The sequence below is a fragment of the Cyprinus carpio genome, chromosome A19 (assembly GCF_018340385.1).
Source record: "Cyprinus carpio isolate SPL01 chromosome A19, ASM1834038v1, whole genome shotgun sequence".
Taxonomy (NCBI): domain Eukaryota; kingdom Metazoa; phylum Chordata; class Actinopteri; order Cypriniformes; family Cyprinidae; genus Cyprinus; species Cyprinus carpio.
In genome coordinates, this window is record NC_056590.1 from 2534409 (window position 1) to 2549687 (window position 15279).

The window sequence follows — 15279 nt, forward strand, 5'->3', positions numbered from 1 at the left end:
TTTTTTTTTTTTTTTTTTTGTCACTACTGGAACACTTGAACAAGCAGGGAAATGCTACAAACCAGTGTATTTATAATTAAGACAATACTTTACAAATAATATGGTGTGAAACACCTGTTTGCAATATCAAGCAGAAAAAGGAGCTGTTTTATATTTAAAAATAGGTGGAAGTGGATGACACAGACATGTTACCAGAAACAAAAAAATTTGCAGGAAAAATAAGGTAGATATTATGAAACGATTATAATTTACTTTACATTTAGTCATTTAGCAGACCGCTTTTTATCCAAAGCGACTTACAAATGAGGACAATGGAGGCAATCAAAAACAACAAAATATTATTTGTAAAGTATTGTCTTAATTATAAATACACTGGTATGTAGCATTTCCCTGCTTGTTCAAGTGTTCCAGTAGTGAAAAAAAACCTGTGGGGCAGCTGTGGCCTAATGGTTAGAGAGTTGGACTTGTAACCAGAAGGTCGCAGGTTCGAGTCTCGGTGCTGGCAGGAGTTGTAGGTGGGAGGGAGTGAATGAACAAGAGCACCAATTCCACCCTCAATACGCATGGCTGAAGTGCCCTTGAGCAAGGCACTGAACCCCCAGTTGCTCCCCGGGCGCTGGATATATAGCTGCCCACTGCTCCGGGTGTGTGGTTCACGGGGTGTTTCACTTCTCACTGCTGTGTGTGTGCACTTGGATGGGTTATTAGGAGTTTATTAATTTATAAAAACACACAAAACACCAAACAAAAGCAACAGCAACCAAAAGAGCAATGATATATAAGTGCTATAACAAGTCTCAGTTAGCCTAAACGTAGTGTACGTAGCAAGGGCTTTTAAATAATATAATAAAAAGAAAACAGATAGAATAGAAAAAGAATAGAGCAAGCTAGTGTTAGAGGTCTTTTTTTTTATAATTGTATAATAAATGAAAAGAAAATAGATAGAATACAAAAATAGAATAGAAATTAGAATAGTGAGTGCAAAAGTTAGAGGGTCAAATAAAGATGGAAGAGATGTGTTTTAAGCCGATTCTTGAAGATGGCTAAGGACTCAGCTGCTCGGAATGAGTTGAGCAGGTCATTCCACCAGGAGGGAACATTTAATTTAAAAGTCCGCAAAAGTGACTTTGTGCTTCTTTGGGATGGCACAATCAAGCGACGTTCACTTGCAGAACGCAAGCTTCTAGAGGGCACATTTTATTATATCCTGTAACTTAAAATATTGCTTTCGAACATCTTTCAATTATTTTTGTTACATGCAAATCCGTTTATAAAAATTTTTAGTTAACAATGAATCTTAAGTTCTTCTAACTTTTATTTATGAAATGATCTCCAGTGTCCCATGCTTGAAATCTGCATTGTGAAATTATGCTATTAGTAATGAAAAAATAAAATAAAGCTAATTTGCAGTCAACTAGGCCAACTCTTTAAAAAAAAAACAACCACAGTCAAAATAACTTTGTAACATTTATTCAAAGCTTAAGCACATCATGCTTATTTTGATAAGTTCATACTTTGACCTCAAATGACATTGTTGTAGCTCAAACAGTAGAGCAAGCGCTAGCAATGTGTCATGAGTTCGATACCCAGGAAACTGCTGAAATGAATGAATGAATGATGCATTTATATAGCTCTTTGTGTATTGTTGTACACCAAGAAGCACTTTACAATCATGCGGGGGTCTCTCCTCCACCACCACCAGTGTGCAGAATCCACTTGGACGATGCGACAGCAGCCAGTGTGCTCACCCACACACCAGCAACAGGTGGAGAGGAGAGAAAGAGAGAGCGAGAGAGAGCAAATCAGCAATGGGTCATGAGTTTGAGACCCAGGAAACGTATATGAAATGTATAGCTTGAATGCAAGTCACTTTTGATAAAAGCATTTCTCAAATGCATTAATGTAAAAAAAAAAAAAAAAAAAAAAAAAAAAACATGGCTATCAACTGAAATGTTTGACCTAAATTAAAATAAACATTTTTGCCCATAACAGTGGATGACTACAACTATCTTAATTTGTTTGGACATTATTATATATGTTATTTCCAGATATTCTTCATTTTTCTTGAGCTTGATGGTAAAAGTTAGAAATCCCCCATATTCTATGTCCTTCTTCATTACACATGAACGTGCATCATAACACTTTACACAGTCTGAAGGTAGCATGGCAGCAAGTCATTACAATCTCTCATAGGGTTTGTACAGAAACTTTTGAAAGGACTTTTCAAGCACTACTTTTTTGGGTTTTCAAGGACTAAAATCAGAGATCTCACTTATCAAACAATATTGTTATCTTTCAAATTCTAGCCTAATAAACGAAAACAACTACAACAGCTAATAAAACAAAATGGTACAGATAAACTGCAGCACAAAAGCATGCAATGCATGTGGCAACTTTAATGTTTTAAAGGATATTATAGCAAAGTTATCGCATTTTTTTTAAATTATTTTTTTATAAATATATGATTGACCTAAAGAATGAAAGCTGTATCATACACTTGGGAAATTATGAGCTATGTCACCGCTTATCAACACTAGGGTGTGTGTCTACGCTTGGCTCATGAGATGTACAGATACTGGGTTCACTAGAATCAGAAAATATTTTAATACTATTTTTAAGACTTTTTTTTTTTTTAAACGACAAAATATTTGTCTTTTAATCACAAATCTAAACAATGCAGTTGTATTTTGAAATATTTTAACTAATATAGGGCTGTAACTAATGATAATTTTGGTAATCAAGTAATCTATACTGATTATTTTGACAATTGAGTAATCTGATATTTTTTAGTAATACAAATAGAACTAAGTGAAAAACAGGCTTTAGAATGACTATTTGTATATAAGCTAACGATGAGGCATTAATAATTGGTTTAAATAAAGTATCAAAACCACTTTATTACATGGTTTTATAGAACACTGATAAAATAGGCCTACATAATGTAATATGCCTACACAAAATATGAACATAACCAATTTAAGTATATTATGTATTTAACAAATACCTGCAGAGGGTGCCAATGAAAAGGCCAACCCCAACCCAAAATCAAAATCAAGTAATTAAAAACCCACCCCATTTTAAAGGGTTACTCCACCCCAAAATGAAAATGTTGTCATTAATCACTTACCCCCATGTTATTCCAAAACCGTAAAGGCTTCGTTCTCTTCAGAGCACAAGTTAAGATATTTTGGATGAAAACCAGGAGGTTTGTGACCAGGATGTGTTCCATAGACTGACAAGTTACACTGTCAAGGTCCAGATAAGTACGAAAGACATCGTCAGAATAGTCCCATCTGCCATCAGTGGTTCAATCTGAATTTTATTAACGATGAGAAAACAAATAAAAAAAAAAAAAAAAAACGACTTTATTTAACAATTTATCTCCTCGGTCTCTCTCTGCATCACCGTAGCACCACTTTGGAGAATATCTGCTGAACGCAAACTGCGTATGCTATTCTGTGTCAGCTGTGACACAAGGATATGGTTTTTACATGTATTTACCACTTTTATTTGAACGAAAACAGTGCATCCATGCAGCGCGGGCTGACACAGAAGAACGTACGCTGCTTGCAATCAGCTCATATTCTCCAAAATGGTTCTACTGTGATGCGGAGAGACACAGAGGAGACAAATTGTTGAATGAAGTCATTTATTTATATTTTTCTTTGTGTACAAAAATTATTCTCATCATTTCATAAAATTATGGTTGAACCACTGATGGCAGATTGACTATTCTGATGATGTCTTTCATTCTTTTCTGGACCTAAGTGTAATTTACTTGGCAGTCTATGGAACAGTCACAAGCCTCCCGGTTTTCATCCAAAATATCTTTAACTGTATTCCAAAGAAGGACAAAGGTTTTACGGGTTTGGAACGACATGGGGGTAAGTGATTAACGGGGTCATATGATGCAATTTCAAGTTTTCCTTTCTCTTTAGTGTTACAAGCTCTTGGTGCATAAAGAAGATCTGTTAATTTGCAAAGACTAAAGTCTCAACCCCAAAGAGATGTTCTTTATAAAAGTTAAGACTTGTCCAAGCACCTCCTAAAACGCCTCGTTTAAACACACCCCTACGTCACGATGTGGGAAGATCTGCATAACACCGCCCAAATGTTCACGCAAAGAAAGAAGGCGTAACCTTTGATTTTCGCTGTTGCCGCAGGCGCCATGTCATGGACATGCCGTTTCATTGTGAAAGCGAAAATACTTTGTTTGGCCTTCCAAAAGAGGACATAACTAGAAATCTTGTATTTACAACACTGATCTGGAACAATGAAACCAAAATATACAGATGTGTGCAGCACATTTTATGGAGGACTGTTTCCTGATCCTGAAAGAGTAGTCTACAATGCCGGCTGTTCTGACTCAGTCTGGAAGTACGTTTACATACGTAAAGGATTTGCCACTGATGATTCAAACTCGAGTTCTGAGCAGTGTAGAGCAGCGGTTCTCAATTCCAGTCCTCGCGCCCCCTTGCTCTTCACATTTTGTATGTCTCTCTTATTGCTTCAGACGTTTGTTTCTATTCGAACGTAAGTGCCCTGCGAAGTGGACATCACAGGATATTCTGCCATGATTCCAGTTCAAAGTGAATGTATATGGTTCAATTCAAAGTGAATAGAAGTGTGCGAGACATGAATTGAAATTGTATTTATTTACAGAGATGTATGATGTCACACTTTTTCCGTGTGTGAAGACATTCCTCATTGCAAATCCGTGAATGAACATTCCGAAGTGAGGTAACTTCAGCAGATTTCCCCTGCTCAGGGAGTAGGGAGCAATGAACACTGTGTAGGGACCATGTCAATGGGAACACAGTTCATGCTTGGAGCTCACTTCCAATGAGCTTATCTGAATCAGGTGTGTTAACAAAGAGAAACATGCAAAATATGCAGAGCTGGGGGGCGCGAGGACTGTAAGTGAGAATCGCTGGTGTTGTGCTCTTTGTTTGTCATTTCTCTGATCACAAATGCAGACATTGTTTTATGTTTACATGGCAGACATGGTTTTATGTGGCAAGTAGCTGTGTAATAAGCTTCGCGCAGGGGTCCTGATCACCCTGTCTGGGTTTATTCTGAGATAACAATCGGCTGGATGTACATTATAAAAGCCCAGTGAAACAGCTCCATATTTATATCAGATGTGCTGCAAGATTGTTTTATCGAGAAAAAAAAAAAAAAAACACATTTATAAAGGGCAGTATATATGAAATTAAAGTATTTTTCAGGTACCTTATTCAAAATATAGCTGTTTTCAAGGGTTTTCCAGGACTTAAACTGAGAGCAGCGTTCGTACAAGGTGCTTAAAGTACTTGAATTTGACTTTTTGAAATTAAGTTACCTATGTCTGACGCTGTCCAGATCTTACACACCTGAATTCAGGAAAGCAAAGCACATGGTAGATATGATGAAAGTAAGAAAAAAAAAACAGAAAGGCCATCTCCATCTTCAGTCACTACTTTTCCTGCTTCCTGTGGCACAAAAAGAAACCGTAATCAATATTGCAGTAAAAGATGACCATAAGTTTCATTTCTTTAGCATAATTCTGGAATACATACACTATTTTACAGTTAGACGTTGGCTTCCATTTCACCTGCTTTCTTCAATTGGACAAACAACTGGGAAAAAATAGAAGAATATTTTAGTAAACTTCACATATAACTGTACTATTTGCTTATAATCAGTACTCAGTTAATAAAGGCAATTGACCTATCGTTAAGCCCTGCCCGCCTTAGTTACTGTTGCTCACTGTCTTACAATGACAGCTGTCAGTGAAAACCTTCTTCTGAGGTGTTTCTGATAAATTTGGGACACAGATGGACCTTCAAGTGGGACTTAAATATGCCATGGAGGAATATATAAAAGATATTAAAATAAATATGTAAAAATACAGATCACAATGCAAATGGGAGAATTATGTTACAGTCATCACAATCGCAATGACAACATCCCCGATCAACACCGTTCATATACTGCAGAGTAAGATTAAATTAATTTACATTTGAACAGATTAATATGGAGAGGCACTTTAATATAGACCTTCGTTTATGTGTTTTTGACTTAAACTGCACAGTACATGACATGAGAACAGTTCGCCATTTAGGTTTTGGTACTAATGTATGGACTCACCTACCTTAATGCTAACGTTAGCTAATTTTAGCCAGAGATACCTTGCTATAGCACAAATTGACATTAACATTCTGCTTGAGCAGATGAAAAGTGTAACTTAATGAGAGTATTACAACCAGAAAATGAATGTTTTCATCTTCATGGTGATTAGGGTTGAATGCTTAGGGACATTTTGCTCTGTTTTGGTTGGATTTAGGAAAAGTAATGAAATAAATTACATTGCATATCCTCTCAGGATAACTGAAATTAGTCTGACAAGTACCCTATGCACATTGTTTTTTAAATTTTTGTAGCATAAACCCCATAAAAAATGATGCGAGCTTCGGATCTTCCAATGTTTCTATATGGCGCTGAACCTTCAGATGTCCGAGTTCCACTCCCCTGCAACTGATACTAGACTGCCATTGGCTCAACTGCATTCGAGGGGAGGGGGGCTTACCGATAGATCAATTATCTGCACCATCAGCCATCTGCTGATTCTTTAAAAACAACCATGATCTGGTTATATCCTGTCAATCAAAGGGGGCAGAAAACATGCCAAACTACAACTTCTGTGTGAAGAAAAATGTCTTGTTGAATTTAGGGCTGTTGGAAGTTAACACGATAACACATTAATGGCATCTCACTTAGTTGAGGATGCTTGACTGATTGCACAGAGACTATTGGAAGAGAGCTGAACTGGATGATGACATCACTGAATCATCAATGGACTGACTTTAGCTGGAAAAAATGACTCTTTGTTGATGTCTTCTTGCATTATTGACATACTTTTTTGCAGCTATTACATTTTTGTTTTGTTATTTTGTAATCACTACACAGCCCTTATGGCATGTTATTTCAAAAACACCAGCAGATTTTTTTCTGCTGTACTTGCACTGTTAACTGCTTACCTCCATTGGCTGCTGTTTGTGTATGTCCATTGCTATAATTCTCCCCTGGGAAATCCAATGAGGAATAGAAAATAAGATAAACACAGAATGCTTATTAATTTTAATTTGTATGCATTTTTATATTTTAAGTTCATTAACATTTCAAACTATAAACTTCTTTGTGAAGAAAATGTCTTGTTGAATTTAGGGCTGTTGGAAGTTAACACGATAACACATTAACGGCATCTCACTTAGTTGGGGATTGCACAGAGACTACTGGAAGAGAGCTGAACTGGATGATGACATCACTGAATCATCAATGAACTGACTTTAGCTGGAAAAATGACTTTGCATTATTGATTAACTATTTTCCTGTTTGACACTGTAAAGCTGCTTTGACACAAGTATTGTATAAAGCTCTATACAAATAAAGGTGACTTGACTTGACTTAAAGGATTAGTTCAATTCCAGAATAAAAATTTATCATTTACTCAACCCCATGTCATCCAAGATGTTCATGTCTTTCTTTCTTCAGTCAAAAATATATATATATATTTTTTTAAGTTATATTTATGGATGTTTTTCTGCCTTTATTGGGACAGGACAGTAGAGAGCTGACAGGAAAGCACTGGGTGGAAAGAGAATACGGCGGGATCCGCAAAGGACCTCAAGACGGGAATCGAACTCGGGTCACCGTGAGCGCAGTTGCACTATGTGTCGACGAAGCTAACCACTAGGCTATTGGCAAAGATTAAATTAAGGTTTTTGTGGAATAAGATAAGACACTTATTCCTCGGCTGGGATCGTGTAGAGCTCTTTGAAGCTGCACAAACTGCAATTTGTACCTTCAACAACTCGGTTCCCATTTAAGTCCATTATATGGAGAAAAACCCTGGAATGCTTTCCTTAAAAACCTTAATTTCTTTTCGACTGAAGAAAGAAAGACATGAACATCTTGGATGACACGGAGGTGAGTAAATTATAAGTAATTTTTATTCTGGAAGTGAACTAATCCTTTAAAGTCATAGCACAGTTAATGCAGATTTTGTTGACCCTATGAATCACTAATAGCAACCCATACCAACAAAAAAATTCAATTCTGAACATTTTAATATATTAATAATGTGCAGTTATTATATTTTTGTTTTGTTATTATGTAATCACTACACAGCCCTCATTGCATATTATTTCAAAAACACCAGCAGATGTTTCTGCTGTACCTGCACAATTAACTGCTTACCTCCATTGGCTGCTGTTTGTGCATGCCCATTGGCTGCTGTTTGTGCATGCCCATTGCTATAATTATCCCCTGGGAAAATCCAATGAGGAATAGAAAATAAGATAAACACAGAACACTTATCAATTTTAATTTATCACAAAATTATACATCTGTTAAATTAAGTGAGTGTTATATTAGTAAAGTGGCCACAATAAGCGTGTGTTAGCAGGCAATTAATTATACAAACAAACGATAATAATAAGTAAGGGATAATGTACATCCAGCCGGTTGTTATCGCAGAATAACCCGCGACAGGGTGATCAAGACCCCGACGCGAAGTGGAACACAGCTACTTGCCACATAAGTAAATAATTAGACATGAAATATTGATTTGAGTTTAAATATATCAACTCAAAACAAACCTCAAAACAAAACTCACAAGCAAGTGGCAAGTTCAAACTAGACGGACATTTAAGGGAAACGTTGCAGTCAAACCATTTATTACACAACATTTCATCACATACATAATTAAGGCAATAAAAGATTTAAGACAAATGTTTTAAAACCTTACCAGTTTGTTAGTTCTCTTATAATCTATTACAGCGTACAAAACAATCGTAGCAAAAAAGGCAACAACGGTGTTTGTATGAAACGAGAGAGCCACAATACCAGGATGACATAAATAAATAAATGTTCACCATTTTGAGTTGAGTTTAAATATTTTATTAGCTAAACAAACGCCAAGCTTCCACCAAGAAAAACTGTTCCTAGCAAGAGTACAGCGTCGACTGCTGTTACCCGGATGAGCCTCTGTTATCAGCTTTTACTGGTTGTTATCGAGGGATAACATACCTCGGAAAATCACGACTGACCAATCAGAATCAAGTATTCCACAGAGCCGCGTAATAAACAATTATATTTGTTGGTGGAAGTATCATGGAAACTTGTCTGTATTACTGGTAACTCTCCGCTGAAATTGTTTATCTAAGCCATTTATTTCTGGTGGTCTAAAATGTGTTTATATAATAGATTTCGGGTCACATTTTTGAATGATTTGGCCTTTCATTTTCCTTCAGTTTTATTTAGTAATACTATTACTAAATTATTAATAATACTATACTAAAACTCTACCAATTGTAAGCTGTTCTGTAGCTGAACAACTTTTCACTATGTTGTTGTCCCCTTTCGCCGCTTCAGATGACCCCTCTTCAGTGACGCACTAGCGCTGACTCTTGTGTTTATACTCTGGGGTTCACTTCACTTTCATTCTCGTGATAAACTTCATGTACTGCATGTTAGCTTGCTTATTTGGATCTATGCAAGTCCACAGGTAATACTAACAAGTAACTATGCTTCTTAACACAGGTTAAGATAACTTGCGATGCTCTTTGTGAATGTTTGCTAGAACTATGATTTTGAGAAACACCAAATTGTTAATCTATGCTGCAAACTTGCTAACAATGCTTTTGGGAACCGCACTCCAGAATGTTAATTATTAGTAGCGGAAAACTGATTCCCTGTCAAAACATACTCCCTATGTATTTTAAAGTAATCCATCAAATTTGTGGTGATTTTATTATTATTATTATTATTAGAAAATTAATAACCATTGTGTAGCCCATTAAAATCATCCAGCAGTGGGAGCATATACACCCACCCAAGCACTAGCGATAAAATTGTTGTATGCATGAACACCCCAAAACACTTATCTAAAGGGAATTACAGATTCATTACACTTTCAGTTTACCTGGGAGAAGATTTTGAGCTACTCCATTAGCATGATCACTTTGTGCTGCTCCACTGGTGTTACTCCATGGGATAACTAGAGATTATTACAAATAAAGATCATAAATACCATTACAGACTACATGCGCTGCTGTCAGGAACACAGACAAGCAAGTGAACAAGTCAAGATAGCACAACAAAAATTTTTGGTGTAAAGTTGTATAAAGGTGTATAATTGTTAAGGAGAGTTTAGTTGCTTGCAGCTTAACCACATTAATAGATATTTCTGACTATTACAAGAGTTCGGTCATTCATACCACCCAACCCTAAGTAAAACAATAGGTTTTTAAAACAAAAATCAGCCTTGTCAATTCTGATAGTTGATGCACCTTTATTATAGAAAAATATTAAAAAGAGTATGGCCAGGATCAGTTATAATGTTGTAATACTCACCGAGTCTTTTAGCGTTATAAAGGTAAAGGAGTGCTGCAACAAGAAGTATTGCAATCACAACTCCAATCACAGCTCCAATCACAACTCCAACCAGAATAGCTGGGGTAGAGCCTTTGTAACAGTCTATGCATTTCCCATCTGCAAAAAAAGTGAAGTGTAAAGTAACACTTGTAAAGTGTGCAATCACTTAAAATGAACTGAAATTCCTTTGTTAAGCCTTTAATCTAGAGTCATTTTAAGGGGTCATACATTTTATCCATAGATTTTAACAGAAGTGTTTGTGTTGCACATTATCGAAAACAATGTTAGCAAGCATTAAAATAAACTGTATTTGAAAATGGTTCATTTTAACCTTAAGTGCTATTTGTCTCACAGATTTAAAATCTTCATAGTGTCACTGTCACAGGTTGTGGCATTTTCTCACATTAAAGTATACTGATGACTCATCAGTGTCTCATAATTATTCACGAGATTGCGTCTGCTTATTTGAATCATATTCAATTCAAATACAGATTCAGCATGCATTTGAGGGAAACTTTGATGCTTTTAACTCAATGAGAGTAAAATAAAACTGCCTGGGAGCCGTTATTTTGTTGTCTGTCTCCCCTGCTTCCCCTCCATTTCACAGAATGTTTTAAAACTGAGTTGATAATTTTCCGTTGCTAAAATAGGTGGTGCAATGCATATGCTTACCCTTTAACAAGACAAAGTCCTCAGTGTTTTTAATCAAATGTAAATTCTATCAAGAACAACAACAAAAAAACACCAATAACAATTATATTTTGTCTTCATTAAAAACTAGTAGTGTTTTTAAGCTTTTTAACTTTAATTCCAAAATAATTATAAGAATGCGGTTACAAATTTCAGATTTCAATCACTGTTAGTATTATTGTTGTTGTTTTGTGAACTGATGTTCAGCTGTTCTTTTTTAATAGTCAACTTAATTGCAGATCTTCAGTCATCAAAGCTCAATAAAAACTGCAGGTGTTGTGATGGTCACAGACATGAAGATGTACCTACAGTATAATTTCATCAAGCTGACTGCTCACTAACAAAAGATGTTTTCAAGCCATTACAAGTTTGATTTTCATGTGACATAAAGCGATAATATGGTGGATGAGTGGGTGCCTTATACTACTTTTAAATTAGTCTTGCCATTAACATTTTTTTTCTTTTCCAGATCAATATGTGTGTGTGAACCTAGCACTGAAACGAGGCAGGATTTATTGAGTGAACAATGAAATAGACTTTTCCAACATCACTTTTCCCCACATTCATTCACAATCACCCCTCCACCAAACCCATGACATGTTCTGAGATCTGTTAAAACTCTATAGAGAGTCAATTCAATAGAGATGCTGTAGCTTTAATCTCTAACTTTAATTGCTGGTGTCGCTGTTGGAAAACTTTATACACTTTTTAATATCATATTTTAGAAAATTTGTGTTTTATTTTTCTACTGTAGATTTTCTCATCCAGTTTTTTAAGGAGGCACTGCCACGCTTGCTTCCTCCGAGCAAACACCCCTGCTTTAATGATTGAATTTCACGAGTACACCTGCCCATTCAGTCCTGCTGGATAATGATAAACAAACTTGGCTCGACGCTTGGCTCGAGCTCCGAGTAAGAACCCCCCTATGATTGTATGTGTGAAGGAACAAAGAAGGAAATAAAGGAGGAGACGGGGAGGTGGAGGGATGCCGGAAGAATAGTCGTTGGGACGGTGCAGTGACTGCTGTTTATATACACTTGTAGTGACGACTGACAGGACTGAATATTTGACTGACAGGCTCCTCCCGAACATGTTTGGAACTTCATTTAATGCTTTCACTTTGCTTACCCCATCTGACAGTAATTTGTCCTTCGAGGGTTCTGTGAAACACAGAACAATCATATTCTGCTTTTTCATCCTCCTCGATAATCACACTGTTCCTCAGCTGGTAGGTTCCATCATGGTTTGGTCTGATTCCTGTGGATTCAATCTCATCTGCAGGCAGGGATGTGCGATATTTCCTTATGGTCAACATCACATCTTTGGGGTAGAAACCAGTGGCCAGACAGGTGAGTTGCAGTTTGGTTTTGTTCTTAGAAGACCTATTTGCAAATACATAAACTTTTGGAGGAGCTGAGAACAAAGAAAACAATTTACAAGTGAGTTATATCTCTATGACAACTGCAGATCATCAACAAATACAAATACTGTACATTTACTCACAGCCCTTTTTGAGCACCTCATCTCCGTATTCTCTGAATTTGTTAAGCCAGTCCACACACTCTTTCTCCAGGTAGCCCTTGGTGTACTGGTTTAGGATGGGCACATCATCCCACTTCCTCTTGGTTGGAAGAGCTGCGTCAACAGGAGCAACCCACTGAGACTCCTTATCATCAAAAGACAGGAAGTTCTCTCCATCATAGCTGTACTCATCAATGCCTTTGGAAAAATTCACTTCACTTCCCTTTTTCTCAATTTCACAACCATGTCTCCACTGAAGAACATGAACATCTGAAATAGACACAAATTAAAATGTTTGAGAGTCAGATGATAATAAAATAAAAAAAAATGTTCATAAAGATATGTATTTGAAGGTTAAAATGTATCAGTGTTCCTAACCTGATTCATTGTGTCTCATCCGTTTCATCAGAATGTCGACGTTCACATTAAACCACTGCTCTTTGCTCTTTCTTGACTGGGTGCCTTTTTCCCAGTAATCCTCCTGCATTTTCTCCTTCATCCACTGCTGTGTAGGAATCTTTCTCTGTTCCTTGCTATTGTAATAGTCAATCTGTCTGTCATCCAGCAGACCCATAGCAGTGAATTGATAGATGCCCGGCTGTTCGACAGGTTTGGACAAGGCCGTGTAAATGTAATACAGGGAATGTTTATCTGCAGTAAAGGGGAATATAATATGCATTATATCAACTATTGAAGTAAATGTGATAAAAGAGTTGCTACATTTCTGAAGGAAATGGCAACATGAGGTGAGTGAGGCACACTCAGGACAGTCTCAAAACATTTCAGTTACAGAAAGAACTGAAAAGAGTAAATGTATTATATAAATCCAGACCTATAATTCGATGAGAGACAACAGAATAAGCCGATCAAACAAGATCTATATTTCTGGATTCAGTGAAATATATATATATATATATATATATATTATATATATATATATTCACTGAATCCCTAAAGATAGCGTTAACGTTAAATAGGCCGCTGCCATGTGGATCAACGTTTAGGACATCAAGTTCGTGGATAGTTGCTTTTAAGTTGACAAAACTCTTATAAAATTATTTATATCAGTATATAGATATAGACACTTTTAAATGTACGATGTAAGCATACATTCACAATAAAATGTAAATTCTGTTGTGACAAAGCCGTTATAGACCAGGAAGTTTTACTTTCACTTTCTTTTTCTGACACGAGGCAAAATGTGATCCTTTAACTGTTACCTGTCTGAAGTGAGGGCGAAGTCCCACAGAGAAGAAAAACACAAAGCGGAGCAAAAATCTTGGTCGCGACATCCACGCCAAATACACAAAGGAAACGTTAGTCATAATAGAGAAATCCCGGCAGCTTTCAGTGAAGCGCGTATCAAGGCTTGTATCGCTTTTTACGGTACATTCACACGGGAGTTCTGAAACTTGGCGCTGACGCGACCGTCATAGTGACTACAGCCAATCACATTAGTTTTTTTCTGGTGCTGGATAAATGCGATTGGCTAGCGTCTGCATCAGGGTATTTGGATAAGTCTATCTGATTGGCTGATGCCTGCGTTGGCGCTTGGAAAGTTGAGAAGTTTTCAACTGCCGCGAGCAACTGACCCAACGCGTATGGCAAGCCGTTTTAGCATTTAAAACGTGGTTTTGACTATCCATAAATATAATTTCGGATAGTCACAATTGTAATTCCAGATATCTATATTGCAATTATGACTCGTCATAATTGGAATTAAGATATCTACAATGTGATTATGACTAGTCATAATATGCATCGAAGATATCTACCATTTCATTTTGACTAGTCATAATACACATTCCAGATATCTGCAATGTTATTACGAGTAGTCACCATTGATCAATAGACTTCCATTGAAAAATATTTTCAGATATCTTCAATTGAGTTTTGACTAGTCGTAATTCAAATTCAAGATATCTTTAAATATGATTTGACTAGTCAAACTACAATTTAAGGTATCTTTAATTCCATTTTTTTAAAGATATCCAAAATACATTTGTAGATATCTGCAATTCATTTATGACTAGTCAAATTACATTTGTAGATATCTTTAATTGGAATTTTGACTAGGCAAATCATATTTAAAGATATCTTGAATTGGAATTATGACTATTCAAAACCCATTTAAAGATATCTGCAATTTAATTATCGAGATCCCAATCAGATTTTTGACTAGGAAAAACTATATTTAGAGATACAGTATCTGCATTTAGCTTTGTGACTAGCTGTAATTGCAATGTAGATATCTGGAATTAACAATTTGACTAGTCAAAATACGTTTATAGATATCTAATTTGCATGCAAATACACCTTTGTTCATTCGCAGTTTTGTCTAAGAGTTGTATAATAAAGGTCTCGCGTCTTTGGGTGATTTTAAACTGTTTTATAAAGAAGTAATTCAAAAGTATGGAAATAAAAATGTAGCTGGAGCAAGTGTAAAAGTGCAAGCCTGCCTTGCAAGCCCCTTTCACACTGCGATTCCGGCAAATACAGGGGTAATGTGTCCCGGCATTTGTTTCCGGGTCGCTAGATTTTTGTTGTCAGAGACTACTTAGGGCTACACTATCGCCCACCAACATGTGACTAGTCGAAATTGAATTAGAGATATCTCTAATTACATTTGTGGATGTATGACGCGTCTATTGA

The 15279-nt window shown here is 36.3% G+C and overlaps 1 protein-coding gene across 2 annotated transcripts; it reads right to left on the reverse strand.

Annotated features, from left to right (window-relative positions):
* Window positions 1-4699: 4699 nt before the first annotated feature.
* On the reverse strand, window positions 4700-13306 carry LOC109111459 (H-2 class I histocompatibility antigen, Q10 alpha chain-like). 2 transcript variants are annotated; one of them, XM_042776054.1, is made up of 9 exons: window positions 13006-13306; window positions 12610-12897; window positions 12235-12519; window positions 10396-10533; window positions 9965-10039; window positions 8239-8307; window positions 7020-7064; window positions 5559-5618; window positions 4700-5471 (listed from the first exon to the last, which is right to left on the reverse strand). In XM_042776054.1, exons 1-8 carry the CDS (start codon window positions 13304-13306, stop codon window positions 5590-5592), a joined length of 1230 nt encoding a protein of 409 aa, XP_042631988.1. In that variant the 3' UTR covers window positions 4700-5471; window positions 5559-5589. The 2 variants fall into 2 exon arrangements, with proteins under 2 accessions (XP_042631988.1, XP_042631990.1); XM_042776056.1 differs by lacking the exon at window positions 8239-8307.
* Between the last annotated feature and the right edge of the window lie 1973 nt (window positions 13307-15279).

What these genes read in the sequence shown, in the direction of transcription:
- LOC109111459 (XM_042776054.1), bottom strand. Translation starts at nt 13,306, where the DNA reads ATGCATATTATATTCCCCTTTACTGCAGATAAACATTCCCTGTATTAC. An exon ending in TTATAACGCTAAAAGACTCG is followed by an intron (nt 10,040 to 10,395) that starts GTGAGTATTACA and finishes AATAATCTCTAG; the next exon opens with TTATCCCATGGAGTAACACC. An exon ending in ACAAACAGCAGCCAATGGAG is followed by an intron (nt 5,619 to 7,019) that starts GTAAGCAGTTAA and finishes ATTTTTTCCCAG; the next exon opens with TTGTTTGTCCAATTGAAGAA.